At 42.7% G+C, this 24,652-nt stretch overlaps 1 protein-coding gene across 2 annotated transcripts in view; it reads left to right on the plus strand.

The window, feature by feature from the left end:
- The first annotated feature begins 299 nt into the window (after nucleotides 1–299).
- The window catches only part of CHN2 (chimerin 2), a 166,746-nt gene continuing 142,393 nt past the window's right edge, over nucleotides 300–24,652 (plus strand). The window contains exon 1 of one of the 2 annotated variants that reach the window (XM_062602104.1): nucleotides 300–348. In XM_062602104.1, the coding sequence (XP_062458088.1) occupies nucleotides 315–348 (34 nt within the window). In that variant the 5' untranslated portion in view covers nucleotides 300–314. Of the gene's footprint in view, nucleotides 349–1,135; nucleotides 1,852–24,652 lie in introns of those variants that run through there. The other variant, XM_062602103.1, reaches the window with a different exon arrangement.

A 24,652-nucleotide genomic window follows, 5' to 3' on the forward strand; every position in this document is an offset into this window, starting at 1 on the left:
TTTAGAGATTAATGAGAGTTAGTGCTAAGGCTTGGCTCGTTCCTGCTCATGTGGAACAAGCCGTCATTACAAAACAAAGCCTGGGAAAGCCGCGTCCCGGAAGCTCCACGCGGGAATCGATCCCAAGGGCGTGCGGGACGCGCAGCGCCGATCGCTGCCGATGGTGTCTCTGCCGCTAGAGGGGGTCCCTGTACCTGTTTTCTGGAGGAAAAAATGGGAAGCGACTGCAGGGTCTGGGAAGCCCGGGCTGTATTTTGGTTCTGGGAGCAAGAGAAGCGGCCGAGTGCTGGTTACAGGGAGGGCAGGCGGGTTGCATGCTCCTTCGATACGCTGCGGAGCTGGAGCTGGGTGGGTAAGGCTTCGTCTGCCAAGGAAACTTTAATGTGCTTCCTCGCTCATCCCGAAGTAACTTCGTGTTACAGACTGTTACGAAACGTGGAAGGCTTTCATAAATCAAGGCAAACGGTTTGTAAGCTTCTTACAGATCCTGTGCCAGAAAGACTTTGCCACTCTGCTCTTGACAAACCGTATGGCAGCTGACCACCTTCCTGCAGCCTCACTGTACAAAACGCGACGGAGGATTTGGCTGGTGATAAAGCACTGCGAAATGAGCACGAAGGACAGTCAACAGGAGGAAGCCTCCAAGTGATGCTTTCTCGGCTCTTCCTCTTTTCCCACTTGCCCATTACGACACGGGGTAGTGGCCCAGGCTGTCACGAATCCCCTCTGCACCCTGGCAGCCTGCCCGGAGAGTTCCCTCCCAGTTCCCCCAGAGTCGCAAGGCCCGGAACATTGCAGAAGGGGATAACGGGGTTGAACCTACCTGTGGCGGGACCGGGACCCCACAGCGCACCTGGCGGGGGGTTGGTGTTGGCCTGGTTTTTTTTAAGAAAACAGGAAGGAGGGAGGAGAAAAAGCAAAGGGCAGAAAGGTGAAGGTGGGAACGTGTTAGGTGGAAGAGGAGACCCGCGAGAAAGGAGGGCAACCCGCTAGGGGAAGGAGGTGGACAAAGGGCGGCGAGGGGCGAAGCCCTGCCCCAGCCGTAGCTGAGAGATACCGGGGGTCTCCGAGGTAGAGGTGAGGGTATTGCCGGAGGGGCCAGGGAGTGGGAGCGCAGCCGAGCGCGGAGCCCACACTGCGGCACCGGCGAGGGGGGCGCCGGGACGAGGCGCTCAACAGGCGCTTGCCACCCCGCCGGGACGGGCGCCGGTACATGGCAGGGGCCGCGCTCGCCGCCAGCCCCGTGCCAGGCGGCGGCGGCGGCCGGAAAGGGGCTTGGCAGCGGCTTGGCAGGGCTCGCCCGCGCGGGACCCACCCTGCCCGCTGAGCCAGGGCCGGCAGCCCGGCCGGCAGCGCCGCCGCTTCCTTTGTGTGCGTGAGGGGAGCTGCGGCGGGAGGCGGCAGCGGGTCTCCCCGGCGGGCTGTCAGCGCTGCCCGCGAGGAGGCGGGGAAGGGACGGAAGGGAAGGGAGGAGGCGAGGGAAGGCGCTGGCAGGGCGGCTCTCCCTGCCCCGTCACAAGGTGAGCCCCGCTCGCCAGGCGCACAGAGGCAGTGGGAGCGCCGCGGGGCCCTTTCCCTGACCTGCCGAGCGGCTTCGCCCAGCCCCGGAGAGCGGCCGGTAGCGCCTCGGCGGGGCGCCGCCGCCACCCGCTCCCCGGCGGCGCGGGGAGCCCAGCGCGGGCTGCAGCGGCGGCTCGGCGCGGCGCAGCTCCGGCACTTTGCGATGGGCTGGCGGCAGCGGCGGCCGGACAGCAGCGGCGGCAGACGCGGTGCTCGCAGCTAAGAGGCAAGGAGGAGGGACCATGGCAGCATCCAGTAACTCCAGTCTGTCCGGCTCGTCGGTTTCCTCCGGTAAGTTTCTCCGGAGGGCGCCGCATTTCTCCCCTCCCTCCATTTTAGCAGGGAGCTACCTGTCTGCAGAGCTTCTCGCTGTCCCGCCCGCCCCTGCCCGGGGCCGGGACAGCCGTGAAGACAGAGGCGACGTGGGGCCCGGCTCCCCTCCCCGCTGTGCCTTTGTGTGGGGCGGGAACTGAAGGACCCCCTCTCCGGGAAAGCAGCATCCTTCCCGGTTCGGGAAGGGGCGCGCCCGCGGCCGGCACGTTACTGGGAGCACCCGCCTAGAGGGTTGGGTGGTCGAGGGTATTAAGAGACCACCTCGCCCTGCTGACGGGTGTCCTCTGCCGCGGTCCCCACGGAGCAGAAACGGCTCCATATCGCTCCTCGACGCGGGTTCCTGCGCGAGCCACCAGGTTGCCCCGCCGGTCAGGGGCTGCCCGACGTGCCCCTTGGTGGGCATCGTGGCACACGGGGGGGTTCTGATACTGGAATGCCATATTACTGCAGTACTGGGAACGATGAAATTCCCTGTCCGGGTACATAAATGCTCCAGGTGAAAAACCGCCCCACGGTTTCTGCCGCGGGGGCCGTGCGCGGGTTGAGAAGCTTGTGCCACCTCTGGGTTTTGGGGTGCTGTGATGGGAGGTAGCGTGGGGCGTCTTGCTGCCCCTCCGGCTCCGCTGCGGACCTGCAGGAAGACAGAAAAGTTACGGTGCATTTCTAGGCAAGGCAGCCTGAAATTGAAAGCAGTGATAGAACGGTACCACCGCCTGCTGCTTAGCTCACGAGCAGTTATTTTGATATTTAAATTAGGAGAAATTGGCAGAGAGGAATACTATCCTGGCATTTTAGTGGGCTGACGGAGTAAATAAAAGGATGAACAACTTTGGGGTTCAAGGGATTTGTGACTCAGTGTTTTATTTGAGGTGCCAGATTGAGAATTTGTAAGAGTGCTTCTAAAACATAGCAATATGTGCTGTGAAAAGTAGGCAAGCTCCTTTGACTATCAATACAACTGCAGAAAAATAGAAATACATTTAAAAGGCAATGAGCAACTATGTTGTTTTGGATTTTATTTAAAGATGGTGTATGTGACTTACATAATTTACTCTATTCTGTGTCACTGTTCCAGCGTGTGGCACTTGCAGCCAGATCCAAACAAATAACTGGGTCCTAAAAGTAAATATTTATTCCAATTCTTTTAATAAAAAATACAAACATTGCAAGCCCTGATTGCTTTAACTAGAAAGCACTTGAAAGAAGTAGGCATGAGAAATTCTGCCTTGTGTTCACGTTCACAATGCAAGAGTTGCAAGACCAGAATGAAAACAAGGAAGAGACAACCCAGCTCAATATTTTGCTAGTTAAGGTACTCATTAAGGCAATGGGATTTTCATTTTATGGATCATTTGTATATTTTTACATCAAAGTTAGGTGATGAAACCAGAAACAACCCTAAAAGCCTTGACAGGATCCTGGGTCTCTCTTCTCTGGTGCTCTACCCTTTAAGCTGCAGAAGCATGTTGCTCCATGCATAACTTCCTTGCTCCATGGATCTCAAGATCTTTCTTGCATACTGTTACAGCGTCTGGAGAAGGGATGCTGAGTGCACACCGTTGAATCCCCTCTGGCTCTACTGAATCTAGGTTCCAGGATCTGCCTCCAGAACTAAGAGATGTGTCTCCTTTGCAGTCTTGGTTCAAATGCCTGAACTGCAGTGAAGGGTGGGAGCTCAGGCGCATCCTTGGTATGAGCAGTGGCTATTGGCTAACTCCAGATGGCCTCCTGCTCAGCAGGTGAATCTAGCACCAAACTTAACATCTAGCCAAGGAACTGAGCTCTGGGTTTTAGATGTAGATACTTAAAAGTCAGGGGTTTGGCCACTTGTCAGTTCCCTGCATTGTGTGAAGCCCTTAGCTACAGGCTGCAGCACTTCATGGTTTATCTTTTGTTTTGTATTTTTGCAAGGATGAGCACAGCTGAGCCTTGGCCCATGCTTGGGGCTCTTCGATGCTGCAGTAATACAGCTAATAAATATTGTCAAGTGCTTCATAAAATAACTGAGTGCCCTTGGCACTTACAGGCTTGGAGTGGGTTTTCTTTTTGTTCCAGTGCATTCAGTCTATATTTCTTCTATGCACATCCTAATCAAAAGTTATATTTGCTGCAGCATGATGAAGTTTCCAATGTTAGCAGACACACCATATCTGACTGTGTCCAGATGTATTTTGTCTGTCTGTGGTTTCAGTTCTCAGAACTCGGCAAGTCTTGCAGCATATTGTTTAAATAATCTAACCAAACAGTCTTGCTGTTAAATTTAATTTGGTAGAATTTATATGTATGTTTAACTTACCAATATGATGACTTCTAAATAGTCTTAAGTATTTCTATTCCACAGAAGAGGGAATGTTATAGTACCACAATACATTTTACTAATGGAAAAGGAAGTGAAGTTTGTGGTTGATAGCAGACTGTAGAACTCAGATCTATCATTGACTGATGCTTGGCCTTGATCAAGCTGTGTAATGTATTGCCAGATCTTCTTCCCGTCTTTAAGAGTAGTTTAGCATTTGTCCATGCACAGGACAAATTTGGGTTCACTTCCTGTGCGTGAACACAAGTTGGACTGATAGGCACATTCTGGCCCATCTGAACACAGTGTAGTGCAGAGCATCTCTAGGTTCCTTCTGTCCAAATCAAGAGTTTGGTTAGCCTCTATTGCCTGTATGGAAAGGCAAGGGTTAACTAGAATCTGTCTTACAAGGAGTAAGAAGGTTTGTTGTAGTAGTGGAAATTAGAGTTTGAGTGGCAGATGAGAATTTTTATTCACTTTTTTTAAAGGGATGATTTCTCTATCTCTTACCCACCTTTCTTAAAATACTGATAGTTCTCCTACCTTAGACAGTGTCCATCTCTACTCTTCTTTACAGCTGAGTACAGATGTGTTGTAGGAACAATGTAGTCATGTTAGACCCAGGAGGGGGGTAAGTCAGCTCATGAATGCTGACTGCTGAAGCCTGAGAACGTGTTACTGCAGACAACCATTTGCAATGTAATGTTTCTGTTTCAATTCTTGCCAACTCATGTCAATGAGGAAAAAAAGATAAACAGTTCAAATATATTCAATGTGAGGAAGCTGCGCAGGAATTTTTTTGGTGTAGATGTTCTGCTTGCCCACTTAAGTTTCCATAAATGTGCAAGTGGGATTTGTAGTCTTTGCTTGATCTTTTGTCTGTACCAGATTTTGGTTCTGTTCTGGAGCAGTCATTTATAAGCACTACCTGCACAGTGACAAGGCACTGTGGTTAGCTGTAGCTGTTGCACAACTAATGTGCATGGAAAGCTATAACTTCAGCTATCAACTAATGGTAAAGCAAGTGTTCATACTTAGGCATTTGTTGCTCCTTTACCTGTCTCTCCTTCAGAGCTTGTGTCTGTGGTCTGTGTACTCATTTCAACAGCCGCTGTGAGGCTGCTAATTATAGGTTCAATAATATTAGGTGCTTGTCAAGGGCTCCATCTAACAGGAGCCTATGAAGGATTTTTTTCAGTAAGCTAGCGTTCACTGGTAACAAAATCTACAGGAGAACCATGGGTATTTGTATTGTATTTCTTCATATATAGCTCTCTGCTTTGGGTGATAAAACTTAAGCTGCTCTGACTGCCAATGGTCGCGTTTGAAGGTGGCTGGGGGAGAAAGGTATACTGTGCTGAGGGAAGAAAGTGGTCATGATAAGCAGTTAAATTAAGTATGCTTCTTTGGACCTTGGGTAAATCTGCACAGCATATGAAGTGCTGAAATTATAATTACTTCCATTGGGAATTCCACTTTACTTTCCTGTAATCTCTTTTATAGCACATGCCCAGGTGATCTATTAGCTCTATTTCTTGCAAGCACCTAAATTTTGTTCTTCTCCCTAGATGATTAAGCCACAAGCAGCATCTTTTCTTTCTCTCCTATGCTCTGAAGAGGGCTGTACATGTTTCTAAGTTTTTCTTCATGCTGCTTTCTCCTTATGGTAGACATATTACTTTCATGCTCCCCATCTTAGTCTTGACTCTTATTCTCCCTCATTCTGATCTTTCTTTTCAAAAACTTTTTGCTGTTGTTGTTGAAACTTTTCAGTTTTGTCCTGGCAAACAATTCACCTCCCCTGATTTGTCACTAGCTGCCTCCAGTTTCCTCAACCCAGTAGCCGAATACTGATTGTACATGACTGATGAACTTGAGGCTCTGCTTTCTGGAATGTAAATACAGGCTTGAGTGAAAAGACCTTTTTGGCTGTCCCTGCTCTGCTTCTCTAAGGAGCTTTTTATGGAGCAGATGATCCTAAGTAAGGTCATAGAGCACGTTTTCCATGGGAAAATGGAGGGATCAAGCCCAGTCAGCGTGGGTTCATGAAGGACAGGTCCTACTTGACCAACCTGATCTCCTTCTACCATAAGGTGACCTGCCTGGTTGATGAAGGAAAGGCTGTGGATGTTGTCTATTTGGATTTAAGTAAAGCATTTGAAACTGTCTCCCAGAGCGTTCTTCTGAAGAAACTGGCTGTTCATGGCCTGGAAAGGTGGATTCTTTGCTGAATTGGAAACTGGCTGGATGGCTGAACCCAAAGAGTGGTGGTAAATGGTATCACATCTAGTTGGCAACCGGTCACTACTGGTGTCCCTCAGGGCTTGGTGTTCGGGCCAGTGTTGTTTAATATCTTCATTGATGATCTGGATGAGAGGATTGAGTGCACCCCCAGTAAATTTGTGGATGATGCCAAGTTGGCTGGGAGTGTTGATCTGCTGAAGGATGGGGAGCCTCTGCAGGGGGATCTGGACAGGCTGGATCGATGGGCCGTGGCCAGTGGTATAAGGTTCAACAAAGCAAAGTGCTGGGTCCTGCATTTGGGCCACAATAACCCCATGCAATGCTCCAGGCTTAGGGAAGAGTGGGTGGAAATGTGCTTGGTGGAAAAGGCCCTGGGGGTGCTGACTGAACGGCTGCTGAATACAAACCAGCTTGTGCCCAGACAGCCGAGAAGGCTAAGAGCATGCTGGCCTGTGTCAGCAATAGTGTGGCCAGCAGGGCCCAGGGCAGTGATCATCCCCCTGTACTCAGCATTGGTGAGGTCACACTTCAAATCCTGTGTTCAGTTCTGGGCCCCTCGCTACAAGAAAGACATTGAGGTGCTGGAGCAGGTCCAGAGAAGGGCAATGGATCTGCTGAAGGGTCTGGAGAACAAGTGTGATGAGGAAGGGCTGAGGGAACTGGGGTTGTTTAAGCTGGAGAAGAGAAGGCTCATTATATGCTATAACTACCTGAAAGGAGGTTGTAGTGAGATGTGGGTCAGTCTCTTCTCCTAAGTAACAAGTGATGAGACAAGAGGTGATGGCTTCAAGCTGCACCAGGGGAGGTTTAGACTGGATATTAGGAAAAATTTATTCATGGAGAGGGTGATCAGGCGTTGGAACAGGCTGCCCAGGGAAGTGGTGGAATCACCTTCCCTGGAAGTGTTCAAAAACTGTGTAGATGCAGCCCTCAATGATTTGGTTTAGAGTTAGGGTTAGGCTAGTCCTGGGTTAATGATTGGACTTGATGGTCTTAAACATCTTTTCCAACCCAGTTTATTCTATGATTCTGTGAAAAAAACCCAGCATGCTTCCCAGCTGGGCTCCACGCAGCAGTATTCCTAGGCATCAAACATCTCTGCCTCTGTGCAGTTGTGCCATCTAAAGCCAGTACGAAGTGGGCAAAACTTCTGTGCTGTGAGAGTGATAACACTAGGACAGTTTGGATGAAGACCCAAGGCAAAAGTGTAAATGTATGTGCCAGTACCCTATATCTTGTGTGCTCTAGAAGTTCCAGAGATAAATTTGCAGATTTTAGGCTGAAAGGATAGCTCTGCACTTTTCTGCTTCCCATCTGAACTGGTGGTTCTGCATGTGCTGTGTGCATTTCAAGTAATACCTGTTATTAGACCAGATGATAGATTTGAAATTCATAGGCAATTTCTGCTGCAGGCCTGGAGGAGGATTTGTGTGTCTTGTCAAGGTATTTTTACTTTTCAGCTGTGTCTGCTGCTCTAATAAAAGATACTGCTTCTCCCTGCATTCTCCTGCTTTTGTAAACTCAGATACCTGAGTAGTGGTACTCTATAGCAGTGTAGAAGACTGCTCTAAATTCATTTAAATAAATCACCAGTTATTGATGATTATTTCTTTTTAATTGAAAATCAAACCCTGTTTTTCTGTCCTGAAGCTCAGGGGAAAAGGCCTTTAAGTATCATTGAAGCAGTGATCCTCACTTAAATAAGAATGAAGTTTATGGATAAAAAACTAATTCCTGTAATAAATTGAATGGCAACAAAGTGTTGTTTTTTTTTTTTTTAATTAAATGAACAAAGACATCTTGTTTATGTTGTTTAAAGGCAGCATAATTCTCATCTACATGTTTTCACACACACTCTGTATTTCAAGAAGGATAAAAAATGCTTACTGAGGGAAGAAGAAAAATCTTTGATGGTTCCAGTAACGTAACAAGGTCAAAATAAAATATTAAAGGCTCATGACTGTCTAGGGGTCATGAAGGTGCTATGATGTTAAATAGGCAGATGTACTGTAAAAATGAAAGTCAACATAGGCTGATTTTAATTAAGATGCAAGCAAGTGAACAGACCTTACTACTGTACACAGATTCAGAGAGATTCTAATTGGTGAAAAAGATTAGTAAATGAAAATAGATGTTTATTCTCAATGATTTAATAGAAATAGTGGTATGAAAATAGCACAAGAAAGCTCTTTATATAATGCTGCCATTATGCTGATAAGGTGCTACTTTTGATTTTTTTAAAGAGCAAAGAGTTCTTTATATTTCTGTTCCTCATGCCAAGCTTCTGTTCTTGGTCTAAATTAAAGCTGAAGTCTTTTGTACTTAGTGATTATAAAGAACTCGCCATTCTTATTAAAAATAATAAAAGTTCAAAAGGGAAAAAGGCCAAAGTACCCCATTCTGATGTAGTGATTGGTTCAACAGTTAGTTACTAAATGTGTAGGCTCTGATTACTGAGAATAAAACAGCCTGGAAACCGGTAAAATGCAAGTCTGCATCACTATTTAGCTTATATTGGTACTCTGTAAAGCAAGTGTCTTCTTATTCTTGCAGATCAGCTTGTCTCAAAGACATATGTGGAGGATCAGACAAACAGTCTTTCATGCTGTCATGATTATGACCTTCCCGGATACCGGTTCAATTGACAAGTTCTTGCCTTCTGTCTGATGGTTCTAAGGAGGCTTAGATATGCCAAATGCTGGGCATTTGTAGGCAAAAATAATTGAGTATTGTATAAAGCCCTCTTGTATGCCTATGCTCGTAGCATTTTACATCTTTTAGATGATAATAATTTGGCTATTGTGGTACATAGGTAAGTCTTAAACCTGGTGTTTTAGGCAGGTTTTGTTTTTAAGTTGCTTTTTTTATGTGCATACCTTTGGCTAAAGAGCAACCGTGAGTGGATTCGCCTCACTTGCAACATTGAGTGCTGGCAGAAGGTGTTCCCATGCTGGGGAGCCAGTCTGTTGTCACTTGCTCTTCTTTTCTACAAAAAGAAGAGACACTTAGGAGACTAAATATTTGGAGAACTGTGTGTTAAGCAATGGCACATTAATATTGCATGAAAAAGCTTTTGTTATAGGGAAATGCAGCAGGATTTATACAAGAAGCTATAAATCCTTAGTTCTGTATATATCACATTCTTTACAGGTGTAGTCACAGTTTGTCTAAGAATTATATAAAGTAGCTAGTGTAAGTGTGTAGTTTTAACTGCTATGAATAATGACCCATTCTTGCTGTTTCTTTCTGACCTTTGATTATGAGAATGTAAATTTGAATTTTACATTTGGAGGTGGTTATTACCAACTATGAATCATGAGCAATTCAGCAATAATAGTTTCACCACCCTGTTTTACTCAGCAATAATCCAAATCCCAGGGCTGGAGGGTGAGTGTATCCTGGTAGAAGGAAACTGATGTTGCAACAGCGTCCTTGTAACATAAATGTGCTTTAAAGTTTGCTGAGGAATAGGTGGAAACTTGACACCACAGGCTGATGTGTTTGGTAAGGTAAGGAGAGATTAAAGGGTTTTTTAAATTTAGAAGAATGTGCAAGTGTCGCACGCCCTGCTTCTGGTGTTATTGATCAATAATATTGATCAAGGTCATCACAAAAGAATTAGTTCAGTAAATAAGACATCTGTTCTGAGAATATCTTCATCAGGCAGTCTGATTCCCCCAAGACAAGGTGTCTCCAGTATGGTATTATTACTGACAGTAGAAAGTACTAGGTGGGCCCTTACTTATCATCAGTAAATCATATGTCACCTGCTGCGACCTGTGTGTCATGTCACATTTCTCAGCTTCTTCTCGCAGGCTTGTCATGTAGCTGTTCCTCTCCTTTCTCCTCACCTTTGTGTTGGCAGTTGCCCTGGTTTCAGCTCTAACAGTTATTTTTTTCCTCCTTCCTAGTAGCTGCAGCATTGCTGCGTTTGGCTTTAGTCTGAGAACAATGCTGGTAATACACCAATGTTTTAGTTGTTGCTCAGTAGTGCTTATCCTGATCAAAGACTTTTCAGTCCCTCATACTCTGCCAATGAGGAGGGGCACAAGAAGCCGAGAGGAAGCAGAGACAGGACACCTGACCCAAACTAGCCAAAGGGGTATTCCATGCCACAGCATGTCATGCGCAGTATAGAAACCGTGGGGAGTTACCCAGAAGGGATGGATCGCTGCTTGGGTTGGGCTGGGTATCAGTCAACAGGTGGTGAGCAATTGCATTGTGCATCACTTGTGTTTATTGGGGTTTTTTTCTTTCCCCTTTTAGTTTTTTATTATCTCCCCTTGTTATTTCCCTTATCATTATTATTATTAGTAGTAATAGTAGTTTTATATCATGCTTGAGTTGTTGGATTGTTCTTATCTCAACCCATGGGGTTTACATTCTTTCAGTTCTTCTCCGCATCCTATCCAGAGTAGAGGGAAATGAGAGGTGGGTGTGAGCGAACAGCCTCGTGGTTCTGAGTTACCAGCTGGGCTTAAACCATGACAGCTGTTTTAAACATTGCTTGTAGCTTTTTAGAAAACCTAGCATGTTACGAAGTGAATTTGTGGTGTTAGCTTTTGATTTCATCAAAGAAGAAAATTGAATGTTAGAAGAGATGGGGACCTCAATTTGTAAATGAGGTTCAGTTGTTGAACAGATGTTTAATTGCTAAAAATTTGTCTTATCTTGACAGATCAGTTGGTTATATGTTTGGCTTCATGTTACGACAAGGAAGAAAAATGGCAAGTACACATCATGTACGGGCATACTTGGCATAACCACTGAAAAGGCAGGGCAGGCAGAAGTTCCTGGGAGAAGATGGTTCTTCTGCTCCAGCAACGTGTAGTGTGTCAGGGGGCCTGTTCTGTGTTCATAAGCAGAAAAAGTCCAACAGCTTTTTCAGCGTTAGGTTTGCCATGACATGGAGTTATCTGTTGTAGTATTTTTCTACTGCATGAAGCTGCTCTGCTTATGCCTTAATTCCCCAATAAATTACATCAAAATGCCCAAAGGAAAGAGAGAATGAGGGTATCATGAGAGACCCAGACAGATCCTTCATTTCCATCTTTTCCAGGGCATCTGTATGGTTTCTGTTAAAGGCAGTAGCATTTTTTTGTGTGGCTGAACCCTACCTTTGTGTGCAGGTAGCACTGTACTATTTCTGCATATTACACAGTGCTGTGGTCCCACAGATGCTGGCAGCCCTTATATCTCCCATTTCAAAGCGGCTCTACTGTGTATGAGCATGTGTGGCTTAATAGTGAACCATACCCTATCCTGCCCAGGAATTTAGGGTTAGTTACTTCCTGGAACATAGACATACAGAAACTGTGGATCTTGTTGGCATGGAAAATAAGGGATGCTAGTGGCTGATGCAAGCTATTAGTATGTTTAGATAATTTTACAGGAGGAAGATCCATCCACTGCGGTTAACACACAATGATAACACCTCTGTCTGAAGTCCCTGAGCCATATGCAGGCTGGGAAGCTGGTGAAATATATATGCTATATGCTTGCTGTATCCTTTTACACTTTAGGTATTCACTGATAGTCACTGTGTGAGATAATCTACTGACTTGATCTGTCTTTGTTGTACTTACTGGTACAGCTGGCAGAGTTACTGCTGAGGCAGCACACTGTGACTTACAGGTCCTGCTTTCTATAGCCAAGAGTTCCTAAAAGAGAGGAAAAATTTGGGGTTGGTTTGAAATACGGGATGTTGACATCCTGTGTTGCAGGTTAAAAACAAAAACAAAACCCACACCTATGTTGCAAGGAGACCTGTTAGGAAAATTTTACTAATAGCATGCTGTATAGAACAGTGTATAGATTTGTCTCAAATTCTCATTCTTCCTTTGATTGAAAAGCTTCTTCTCTTTTGCTTTACGGACATCTGACCCAGCTTGATTTATTATCTGGCTACAGCTGGATCACAGTTCATTTTTTTTATTCCAATATTAAGGCTGGCCAATGAACTTTCAAGAGCGAGACCACAGTTTTTCTTATAAGGTTCCTCAAAGTTCCAAGACTTAGGGCTTTACAAAAAGCTCAGTGTTGCCATCAAACCTGTGTAATGCACAGAAGTGTCATAAACCTGATTTAATTATTTGCAAAAGATTTTGGTTTTTTTTAACTGCAGCACCCTTTATCAGTGCAAGGTATTAAGGCCTGACCCTTCAAGCTGCTTGGTACCTTCTGTTGCCACTGCACTGAGGTAGTAAATCAGCAGCTTGCAGGACTGAGCAGTTGCTTGTCTGAGTGTTTTTATGCAGTTTCCGTTAAAGCAACATCTGCTGTTAGGATGGGGCAAATTATGATAGGCTACAACCTCTCCTCCTCCAAGTACTGGTATATAACATATTTAATATTCAGTGTACTTGCATCATTCATATATATACATATGAGAATATATACATATATAAAAAATTTCAAATCATTGGTGTTAAATATCCAAGGATTATGTACAAGTCTTAAATTATACCTAATTTGTGTAAATGCCTGCTTCTGGAGAGAGCATACTTTTCATAACTCCTGATCTCCTGCCAGGCAAAGCACGATGATGGACAGCTTTTAGCATCATGCTGTGATAGCTCTGTATTTGTTTTATTTTGAAATCTGAATCATGTAGTTAGATGGCTTTATGTTGATGAAGTTATTTACTGAAAGAATATTAATCCCTTTGACGTCTTAACAAAAATGGAAAGACAAATTTCGGTTCTAAGCTTCCTCATGCTCATTTGTGTCTAACATATTGGTGTATGTTGGAAATTTTGCTTAAGTTTAGAGAATAATGGTAAATAATGACTTAAATAGAACTGGCTGTCATGGATGAAACTTAAGTGCTCCTGAGTGAATGCTTGAGGCTGGGAGACAATGTAAGCTATGGAAACAGTGATTGACAGGCGTGCTTTTTCTCCTCTTCCATTATGACACTAAAAACAGCATTAAATAGGTAAATCATCAAGAAATAAAACAGATGAACTGGAGGATGGAGGTAAGTAGATGTCAGGTTGGTAAGAATTTACAAAATTATGTAGACAAGAAAAAGAGATGTTTTTATTCAGGTTGTATAATGGGAAGAATACAGGATCCTGAGCTCTATTTACAAAGTAGGTTGCAGTATCAGACTGTTGTTAGTAGAGGGAGAATTTGATAGGGTTTTTAATGCTGAACCTCTGGTCATTTTGGTAGTAGATGAACATGTCTAAGCATGTGCAAGAGAAAAGCCTAAGGTCTGATACAAAATGTTGAATGTTGGGCTCATCTGGTGTTTCTGAGTGAGTGCACAAGCAGGGGAGCTCTAAGGCATGCCTGAAAGCATCAGTCACTGTCCATGGAAAATTAGGTAATAACTGTATTTGCTCCTATTGAACCAACAGTTGGCTGTCAAAGTGAAGAAGTATCCTTACGCTGCAGTAGCATTTTAGGGACACACATGATGCAGTATGATTTCTAGGATAGGAGGTTTCGGGGGGTTATGGAACTCTGAGAGCTGTGTTTCCATCGACACAGTGCCTGGAGTGACCACTGTGGTGCCTTTCCATATTACTCAACTCCAGTCTGAGTGATTTCTCCTGCAATTTGAATGAGTATCATGAATGTAACACAAAGGGGTTCTCTGGGCATGCTGTTGGGTAGCATTGCTGGGTAGTGTCCTATTGTGTATTGGTAAACAGGTGTTTTATTTCCTTTCAGAAGTGATGGATTAGTTCATTCAATAAGCTCCAAGAAAGAAAACCCAAGAAGTTTCCTCTGAAATCCATTAAATTGCCTTATACCATTGATTTTAAAAATAAACCTGGAAAAATTAAGTGCAAAACCAAAGAGTTAAGTGTATTATTTTTAATGACTAATGTAACAGTAAACCTTTAAGCATTGACAACTTAAGAAATCAACATATACTTTGTGGTTTAATCTTGAAATACAAAATTTGGCAGATGTCCTCAGGTTATATGTGGGCTTTTTTGGTCATAAAAATTGAAAAAAAAAAAACAACAAAAGTCTAAGGAGCTATAATGGAGGAAAAAATATGTTCAGACATGGAAATAGTATGGAATAGTTATTCTGGAACAGCTATTCCTGAACACTATTCAGTTAAGTTATAGTAATATATATCACTGACTCAAAAGGTGTAGAAGTATAGCCTTAATTGTACTCATTTGTCAGGTGATACTAAGCTCCTCTCTTCTTTTTTTCCTTTCTGCTTGATGTATTCTTGAAAGCTCATTTTTCCCTTTTTCTCAGAGACATCATGCACTCTTGACATCAGAAACTGTTGTGTCTCCACTCTTCATGCCCCATGTTGGGTGCCAGAAAGGACTGTCATGGTTTAACCCCAGGCAGTAGCTAAGTACCATGCATCTTCTCACTCACTTTGTGTCCCCTCCCCAGGTGGGATGAGGAGAGGATAGGAAGAAGAGAAAAGCCAAGGGTTGAGATAAGAACAGTTTAATAATTCAAATGAAGTAAAATATAATAGAAATAATAACGACAGCAATAGTAATAATAATTATAATAATAGGAAAGAAGAGAGAAGGAGGAATAAAATTCAAGAAACACAGGTGAGGCACAATACAGTTGCTCACTGCGAACTGACTGATACCCAGCCTGACCCAAGCAGTGATTGGTCCCTTCTGGGTGACTCCTTGCAGTTTGTACACTAATCATGATGTGCTATGGTATGGAATACCCCTTTGGCTAGTCCAGATCAGGTGCTCTGTCTCTGCTTCCTCCCAGCTTCTTGTGCCCCTCCTCACTGGCAGGGCATGAGATTGAAAAAGTCCTTCATTTAGAGCAACTAGGTGTTGTGAAGGTTTTGTGAAGGACACTACTTCACAATACCTACTTCACAACTGGTGTGTTATCAACATTATTCTCACACCAAATCCAGACCACAGCACTGTGCCAGCTACTAGGAAGAAAATTAACTGTATCCCAGCTAAAACCGGAACAGGAACTTAAACCTGAGCCCACCATTTTCAAGGTTTTTTCCTTCTTGTATTTAGTTTGTGTTGTTTAGGAGGAGCTGATCCTATGATGGTTAAACTGTAAAAGGGTAAACCAACATGAAGACAAAGATGATTCATTTCTAAACTTTGCTAAACAGAACAGGTTGTTATTAGTTAGAAGCATTCATCTCACACATGTAAGAGGTGCAGTCGGGTCTGGAGGTCTACTTTGCTGAATGTTGTTGAACAGGATATTATAATTACTGTTGTTCATTTCTGATGACATACATTTGTAGAGAGATTGCGTGGAAAGGCCACAGGGAGGTTGTTAACTGTATTAATACAGAATAATTGGCAGCTTGGGCCCCAAAAATCTCATAACTTGAAGAAAGCTAGAGCATGAGTGAGTGTAAAATATAGTCAAGACGGTGAAAAATTGACACACTGCTATTAATTGCATGTATCAAAACGTATATTTTAAAGAAAATTACAGGAACAAGAATGTTTAGGAAATAGCAGGAATTTGCCCCCCACCCCCTAAGAACTGTTTCTCCTTTAATTCTGTTAACTTAGAGAGAAGAGGCACATTGTCTTCAAAGAACTGCTGCAGAGGGCTTTGGCTCATGAAAGCCTTTTTTGTCTTGTATTTGTTTCAGACCTTTTGATCTCTTTTGGTTTGATGAGTATGTGTCATCACTTGGTATTACAGTCGCTTCCTCTTGCTCAGATATGACAGTAATAAATATATTCACTGAAAAGTGCAATTTAAAATGTATATTATTCACAGTTACTGGCAAGTACTGCAGCCTAAATGGTGCGAATGAGGGGGAGTCTGGTTCAGGTGGATTTTTTTTTTAAATAATTGATCTGTCTTATCAATATGCATAATAAGCTTATCAAAACAGACTTTTCAAAATTAAGGAAGAAAAAACTCAATATAGAATGATTGTGAGTGTAGTTGAGGAGTGTAATTTACTTTCATTTTACAGGAAAAGGCTTTCAGCTTCACCTCTTAAGCAGCTTTAAAAAATACACATTGACTCCTGGCAGTAGTGTATTGATTGAAAGCATCCAGAGTGCCTAGAAAACATAAGTGTACACAATTTCATCTGAAAGGCATGTGTTTTATAGAAAGAAACTCCATCACTCTCTAGAGTTTGAAAGAAGTATGTTAACTTCAGAAGTACAGGATATACTATAATATATAATAAAGAGCTTAATAATAGCATGATTTAAAAAAAAAAATTCTCTAAATACTTAACTAATCTTCACAGCATCTGTTTAATAAATGGGAAGAAATTAGGCAGAAAAATGAACAACTCAGCTTCTACCAGGGACTAAAATTGAAATCGACATGCAGTAAAAGGAAAAGATTTTTCCGGAAGCATTCTCAGTTCACTGGGGAATGAATTGAGGTGCCCCTTGGACCTCATTGGGAACTTTGCCCCATATAAGAGACATACTTAGGATTTTTTTTTTCCCCTTAGTATTGTTTACCTTATTTTTGTTTTATATAATACTGTGTCACGAAGTTGTCTTATGCATTTTTGGTTATTTTTGTAAAATTAGTTCAGGACATGCTTTGTCTCAGTAAAATTTAGATTTCTTTTTGTTTTTTTCCTCCTTTCTCATATATATACTCTCTTCCTCCAAATGTAAAGCTTTGCTACGCTTAGGCTTGTGGTTAGGTAGACTTACAATTAAACCACTTAAGTAATGACAAGTAATGTCAATGATATGAACAGTCTTATCCCGGATTTGTGTTCTGACAGTTTCTTAGTCTTACACTGACTTTCCCCATCCTCGATGATCAGACTGTTCCCTAGTAAACATTTCAGAACAGATTTATTCACTGCTATGTACTTGAAGAAGTTGGTGCTGTTCATTTCTGGGATTTCAAATGAGCACCATTTGGAATAGCAGCTGCTGAGGTAACAATTTGGACGTGTCCCCTGCCACCCTTGAAAGGAGAAGCATCGTGGGCGCACAAAACCTTTCCAAAGTATCAGCGACATGAAAGCCTGAAAGCATTTGCATATTTTATTTTAACAGATTTTTTCCCACCATGAATATGTTTTTGTTGCTTGCAGATACTGAGTCTGACTGTGTGATGTCAAGCAGGAATGACTGGGGGATTTTTTGTCTATCTAAGCCTCCTGTAAGTGCATGAGCAAGGGCATTTTCTTTCTGATTACCTGCCAGGTTGTGACAAACTTAAAGAAATATGATCTTACGGGTTAGACTCAGTCGTCAGCTTGGTTTACTGCAGCCTGTGATTTATCGGAGCCTGCAGTCCAAGTAATGGGAGATGCCAGCTCTCATTTGAGGGAGCTTTACAAAAGAATGAGAAGCTCGCCTTCAGGCCTGGACCAGCTTTCTGAAATACTAAGAGAGTTGTATAGTGAGGCTATTACTTGAAGCCAAACCAGATTTTAGTCTAGTCTGTCTTCATCTCGCTCCCACTGCTCCTCCAAAACAGCCAAAACTCCACCCTTCTGCCTAGTAAACACACTGGTCTTTTAAAGAACCACACCTTGGGGAAATTTAGCTGGGTCCCACCATCAGAGAATCTGGCTTTAAGTTTTCTGTGAGAACTTAAATTCTGGAGCTAGTTAACCTATCAGAGCAGTGTAAAGTTCCCATTAGTGCAAATAGGAATCAAAACAAATGTGCTACTAAATGTCCAAATCTATAGTATTTACTGTTGTGCTTATATTGTCAGGGATAATTTTTCTTTGGACAGGCCTAGTAAAAGGAAAATAGAAATCAGCCTTACAAGGGTACAAGTAGGAGGAAGCTACATCTTACCCCTAGCATCACTTTCTTATAACATCTTGCTCATTCTGGTCCTTGCTTTCCCTGCCTTTGGAAACAGTAGAATAAATGCAGCAGAAGGTAGGTAAGATGAAAAAGTATGCAGGGTAACAAACAATGTTCCTTTAAGGTGACTGTGGCCATTACATTTTCCCTGTTCTTGGTCACTTCGGAAGATACTTGCATGTGCTGGGCAGCTGGCTAAAGCATGCTCCCAGAACAGCGGCCTGAGCATGTTTGTATAGGAAGAGCTGTACGGAATTGGTCACAAGCTTAGCTATAGCCCCGTCTTCCTCCCACCTGCAACCAACATCAAGTCTCCTGCTGAGGAGAGAATAGGACAAATGTGTGGACAAATGCAGAATATTCTGTTGGCATCCAGAACTCTGGAGCTTGGGAGCTTCCTGAAATGAAGAGCTGGACTCTCAGTTTAACAGATTCTTCTATTTAATTTCATGAATTTGGTAGTTGTTCTGTGGTTCCTGTGTAAACTCGAGCATCCTGTTTCAAAGAGCTCCAGAGTTTGAATGTGTTATGCAAAAAAAGTACCTTTTTCACTTGCTTTTTAGCTTAATTTCATACGCCCTTCCTCTATTATTGGAAGAAATAGAGAATATTAATTTTTTATACATGTGTGAAATCTTAAGTGGCATAGAGCCTTCCATCACAGTGTCAGTCAACTCTTTTCCAACCTGAAGAGTTGCAGAGAGGCAGTTGCTTGACTGATGTTTGTATGGGATAGCCAACATATCTTTAGTCATCCACATTGTCTTCTATTACTCTTTTCCAGTCCTCGTGTACTCTTATAAAAATGGATCAGAAATGAAAGCAGTCATCAAGGAATCGATGCATCTTGTACTTTATTGCCCTGGAATTTGGGTGTTCTGATTTTGTTCTCTGTTCCTTAATTCTGCTTTTTTTTCATGGTATTTTCAAGCTTTTACAAAAGCTGTGTTCACTTGCCTAATACAACATTATCATGTGTCTGCTGATATTGTTCTTTTTAATAGTTTCTACTAATTTGCCCAGTGCAGATGTCAGGCTATCTGAAATTTCTTGGCTTTCCCTCGGGGCCGTTTATAAAGCTGGCATGATGTTAGCTATTTTGCAGTCCTCTGATACTGAGGCAGCTTTAAAAGAGTCAGTCATGCTGCTTTTTCATCTATGAGCTCCTTAAGAACACTTTTATAAGTATCATCTGATCTGTACAAATTGTCGTTGTTCAGATGTTCATTCTGCAGCTTTGTCCACTGAAATCTCTGTTTGAAATGGATGATCCAAGCAGTCCCTCTTAAAGAAATGTACTGATGTGGTAGCTTCTCCAGCCTCTAGGTTCTTTGTATGCAGAGCTCAAAATACTGGATTATTTTCTGCTGTAAGTGCTGCTTTTATCCCTTGATCATCTATAAGACAGATTGGCAGGCTTTGCATCTGTACATGAAAAAAGGGTTTGTTAATTCTCATGTCTTCTGCTAGTCATTTCTCAGGCTGTCTTTTGGCTTGCCTTATTGTGGTTTGAGTTTCCTTTAGTTTCGGTTTTAGTTATTTTTTTACTTAACCTGCAGTAGCTCATGAGTCTTTCTACTTCCTTCATTTAGACATGACTCCAGCTTTCAGATGGATGTTGCCTTGCTTGTGATAACCTCTTGCACCCTGCTGTTCAGCTATGCTTCCTCTTCCACTTTCTTAAATCCTTTTTTGCTGTGTGGCATATATTTGCTCTCAGCCCCCAGTGTGGTATCTCTATTTACCATACTGCCTGGGAAGGTTTCACGCTCTTAGCTTCCCCATTTAGTTAGCTTCCTTTTAGCAAGATTTAATGTATCCTCCAGGGTGACTTAAAAATCAGATTTTGAAGGTTTTATCAGTCCTGTCAAAATTTCCTAGTATGTGTATCAACACTACCTACAGTTACAAACCCATTAAAAATGTCCAAACTGTAAAAACTATGTGTGAATGTGTAAGCACGTGTGTCTGTTCATCGCAGATAGGGAGCAGATAATCATTCTTGACAGGAAGAATAATTCTAAATGTAGAACCTAGGCAGTCAAAACTGTTTTTTGTTTGTTTTTATCAGGCTCTAAGCTAGCAGAAACTGTCCTTTCAGCTGCAATGCCACCATCTCCAGCCCCTATAACTGCCTGGGAGCCAGCCAAGCTGCCTTTGCACCCAAGGAATCTGGAAAGTGAGGTCTCAAGGGTTTGAGCTATTGTGGTTTAGAGTTTGGATCTAGATGATTTAGCAAGATAACTAATACTGTTAGACACATTTTTTTAAAGAGCCAAAGTAGGCAAACTTTATTCCTGGAAGAAGCTGGAGCACTCCCCTAAAATTGTCTGTCTGTGTCACAGCCGACTGTGATAGATCCAGCTGAGGAGTCAGTAAGTACGTGTTAATAAGGACCTTAGTAAGTGTGGACTGATGTGGTCTAAACAAGCTTAGTAAAGTCTTGTCACTCAGCTGTGGTATTGTTTTTAATGAAAAAGCTTTTTAGTCAGAAAATGTAAGGGTTAATTGGATTGCATCATAGGGCATCACTGACACTGCTGCTCAAAGGGAATTAAAACTGAGCAGGATTGGTGGTTTTTAAATATTGTAATAAAAGAAGGTAAAAGAATTTTAGAGAAGATGAAACAGCGAGCAGGCATTCTACCTTTAGACCAAAATGATGCAGTTTTAATAGAGTCAGTATACATGTACATGTACACAAAAGCTGTCATATTACCCAGCCATTAATCTTGATCTGACCTGTTCCAGGCAAGAAGAATTGTACTCCGAGAACTTTTTTATTTAAACTTCAAACGTCAGCTCTTTTTATGATAATACAATATTTTTCTGTGCTGTCTTTCTGAACCTTCTTCTGTGTGTTTGAAATTTACACCATTGAGCTTTATCTGAAAGTGAATTTATTTTTAGACCTTGCAAAGGAGCAGTTCAGCTGCATGAGTAAGATGCAAAGACTGAACAGCCTGGAAATAACCCTCTTTGAGGAGCACCTCTTCCTGGCTGGTCACGCTTTATTTCAGCTTGCCCATGACATGAACAGGTACAGGGTGTGTGCCAAAGTCCTGGCTTGGTTTCAGATTGTTTATAGTTTATTAATATTTTTAATATGAGTTTTAAGGTGAGTGGCTCTATGTTAATTGGGTAAGGAAAAGCTTGCACTGAAATCTGTTCCTGTTAATGGCTAGGGAGCTAGGGTTCCCAGAAGCAGCAGAGGCGCCACCCCAGAGGCTTTCGTCTGACTGGGATTATGTGTTCTCACCTCTCCCTTTCCTGAGGCATATCCCTGGGGAGTATGTTCCTCCTGAGTGCACCTGCCCCTCTTTGCGTGGCTTTCCTCTGCTTTAGCAAACCCTGCACCCTCGCCCACCATTTCCATTGTGCTCACGGTAATCCCCAGTGCTAGAGAAGATGCGTAGGAAAACAGAGAGGGTTTAATAAACCTGATTTAGAGCAAAGTGAAGGGTGAAGAACCAGGAGGCAGCTTGAACAGACTGAATGGCTTGCTGCTGCTGGAGAGAGGGGTGTCCCAGCCTGCTGCCTGCTCCAGGTCCCTGCTTGTGCTGCCGCCACGCACAGCTCTGGCACTCATCTCGTCCTTCTGTGAGGTGGCAGCTGGCGCTGTTTGAGAGACAGGGCTGAAAGAAAAGCAAAAATCTCATTCTCGCATTTGCTTAGCAAGGTTCTGCTCTCCTTATCTCAGCAGGTATCACCCCAAACCTCAATTTTTCTTTCCCTTAAAGTACATGGCATGTCGATCACTTTTTTCAGCTTTGCTGTTCAGAGGTGTTCCCAAGTGCCCATGCCTTCCTCTTCAGCTCCTCCTCTTGCCGCCCCTCAGTCGTAACTGTAAAATCTTTTGGTGCCTGTCTCATTCCTTTCATGTAGGAAGCAGTGTTTGTTGCATTAACTGTACATGGATTTTGTTAGTATCCGAGCCATTCTTACCTTTTGATAAAGCATCTGTGGATGTTTTATTTTAGCACAGCTGACCATACTGGGAGCTTTCTGAGAAAAAAGGACAACAATCCTGTACTGCAAGCAAAACAAAAATGGTGCTAAGGAGACTTTATTACCAAATGACGAGAAGCCATAAAATTCCAAAGTTGAGAGTCTAGGTGCACGTTTTCATGGGCTGCTGGCGACAATATTAAAATGTAATTGTCAAGCATATGATGAAATGATGCTTAAAAAAAAAAAATATAATTGCAGTTTGTGCTTACAATGTTGGAGCGTCTCTGAAACACTGTGTTTAATTACGTATGTGAGCTGGGGCTCAACTGTTTGGATGAAATGCGCTTATTGAACAGAAATAGCAATACCCTATGCCTAAGGATTGGAAGAAAAAGGGAAGAGGGGAGAAGTGTACTCGTCCATGAACATTTTAGGGTCCTGTTTTGCTGTTTACATGGAAAGACTTGATTTGTTTCTTCTAAGGATGCGGTCTTTTTTCTATCATTTTTTTCCCCATTTTTTGAAACAGTGGACTGGAAACAGCGATGTTCTGTGACCTATTGTATTAACTTGGGCTACTGCCAAGAAAACTTTTCTGCCTGGAGAAATAGTGCCAGTTTTCAGGTTCAATATTTCATCCTACCTGGGTTATAAAAAGACAAGTGAATTTCTGTGCAGCTGACGGCTTGTCTTTGCTATTCAATAAAGCAGTTACTAGCCGCCAGTTAATTATTAATCCTTGGATTCAAAGTTTTCTGATTGTTTTGCTTTCTTTTTTTAACCCAAACTATCCTCTTGAGCAGCTCTAGATAAATAACATCTACAGATGATGAAATACTGCACAGCTGAAACTAAGATAACCTTAAAACCAGGTTATTTTAGGAAACCAATTCCTGTAACTTAAACACATTCTACAGACTTTTTAAATCTGTCAGTAGCTCAATAAGTTTAAATTTTCAGATGCACGATCTTAAGTGACATGATAAAAACCAAGGAATATGAAATTTTTGTTTACATGAAACACTTTGGTCCCGTTGAATCTTGGGAAACAGCTCGTTATACATTAAACAGCTGTGTAGGGAATTTCAGAGGTGACAGATGTTAATTTAAACTTTTTGGGAAAACAGTTTGAAAAACATAAAACTTCTAAATCTTTACAACAGGCAGTAAATGCCCATTATACTTAAATATCTGGAACCTTTTTGGTGGAACAGTGAAAAACTTTGGAGAGCAGTAGAAGTGGAATTGGCTCCATAGTTCAGAATATTAGATCCCTGCAAATGCTCAATAACAGATAATGAGCATAAGTGAGAAATCCAACCAGGAGTGTAAAGAGAGGCTCATTCTTGCAATGAGCTCCATATGGATAGACATTTCTGCCTTTGCAGAGCATCACTTTTATCAGCAGGTCCCCACATAATACATGGATCAACTGTGTAGAGCTGATTGCATCATCAAAATGGAGTGACAGCATGTCTCAACCGGTTGGCTAAATGTTATGTGGTATTCTTGGATCATGAGGATAAAGCCTGTGATTACTTTGTTTTCCATAAGCTGTTTCAATAGTGTGTTTCATCCAGCTATTCTTACAGTCTTTATTTGCTGTCTGGGATAACACAGGCATAGGCTTTGGTTGGATTGAAACCACATGCTTCTAATAGGTATTTCTGGGGAAATTTCAGGTGGATAACTTGGAAAATGGGGACTAAAATAACAAATTCTGTGAATAGAGGGTCATCTGAACCCTGTTTATCCTGAACCATCTAAACCATGCAAACTACTCACTGCCATGACACCAGGTCCCAGTTACATCCTATGGAGACCGCAGCTGTAATGCTCCAGGTGCTGTCCCTGTCTGCCTTCCCCTCACATGTGTGCTCATATTTTTCCCTTTATCCAGTGCCCTGAAGCCCTCCCTGTTTTCTTCCACCTCCTCCCAAAATTGTAAGCTGCTTCTTTCAGTACCCTCTATATTTTTGGGCTTAGTTGGGAAAAAGCCTGTCCTTTGCTAGTTTCTAGTTATACATGCGCTTACTCACTGGTCAGGAGCTGTGTGTTTACCAACCAGGTAAGCAGAAGGGGCATCTGTCCACCTGCAGAATGATGTCCCTGGTGAGGTTCTTCCCTCTAACGCAGTTGGGTTGAAGCTTTTGAGTTCTCTGAGTCTTTCACTGAGTCTCTGCCTAGGTGTGTAATTTCATCAAACCTAGAGGAACTTTATGTCTTTAAGATCTTTCACTCTCTGCTAAATTGAGTGGCAATTGGTGACAAGTTACGATACGTCTCACTTGCCTGTGAGAAAAGCAGGGACTGTCATTTTGTAACGTAACAAGTTGAAACTCAACTTTCTAGAGATGAGAAACCTGGTTTATTATGTCTGTATGAGTGACTGAATGTGATCGCTTTCAGTCTGATTAGTTATATACATTGAAAAAAGAGGGGATAAAATGTATTCATTAGAATTTGAAGTATGTCTGGCCAGGTTGGACAGGGCCTTGGGTGACATAGTTTAGTG

This window comes from Pezoporus occidentalis, unplaced genomic scaffold (genome assembly GCF_034315485.1).
Source record: "Pezoporus occidentalis ecotype Australia unplaced genomic scaffold, CSIRO_AGI_Poc_V1 ctg75, whole genome shotgun sequence".
In the NCBI taxonomy this organism is placed as follows: domain Eukaryota; kingdom Metazoa; phylum Chordata; class Aves; order Psittaciformes; family Psittacidae; genus Pezoporus; species Pezoporus occidentalis.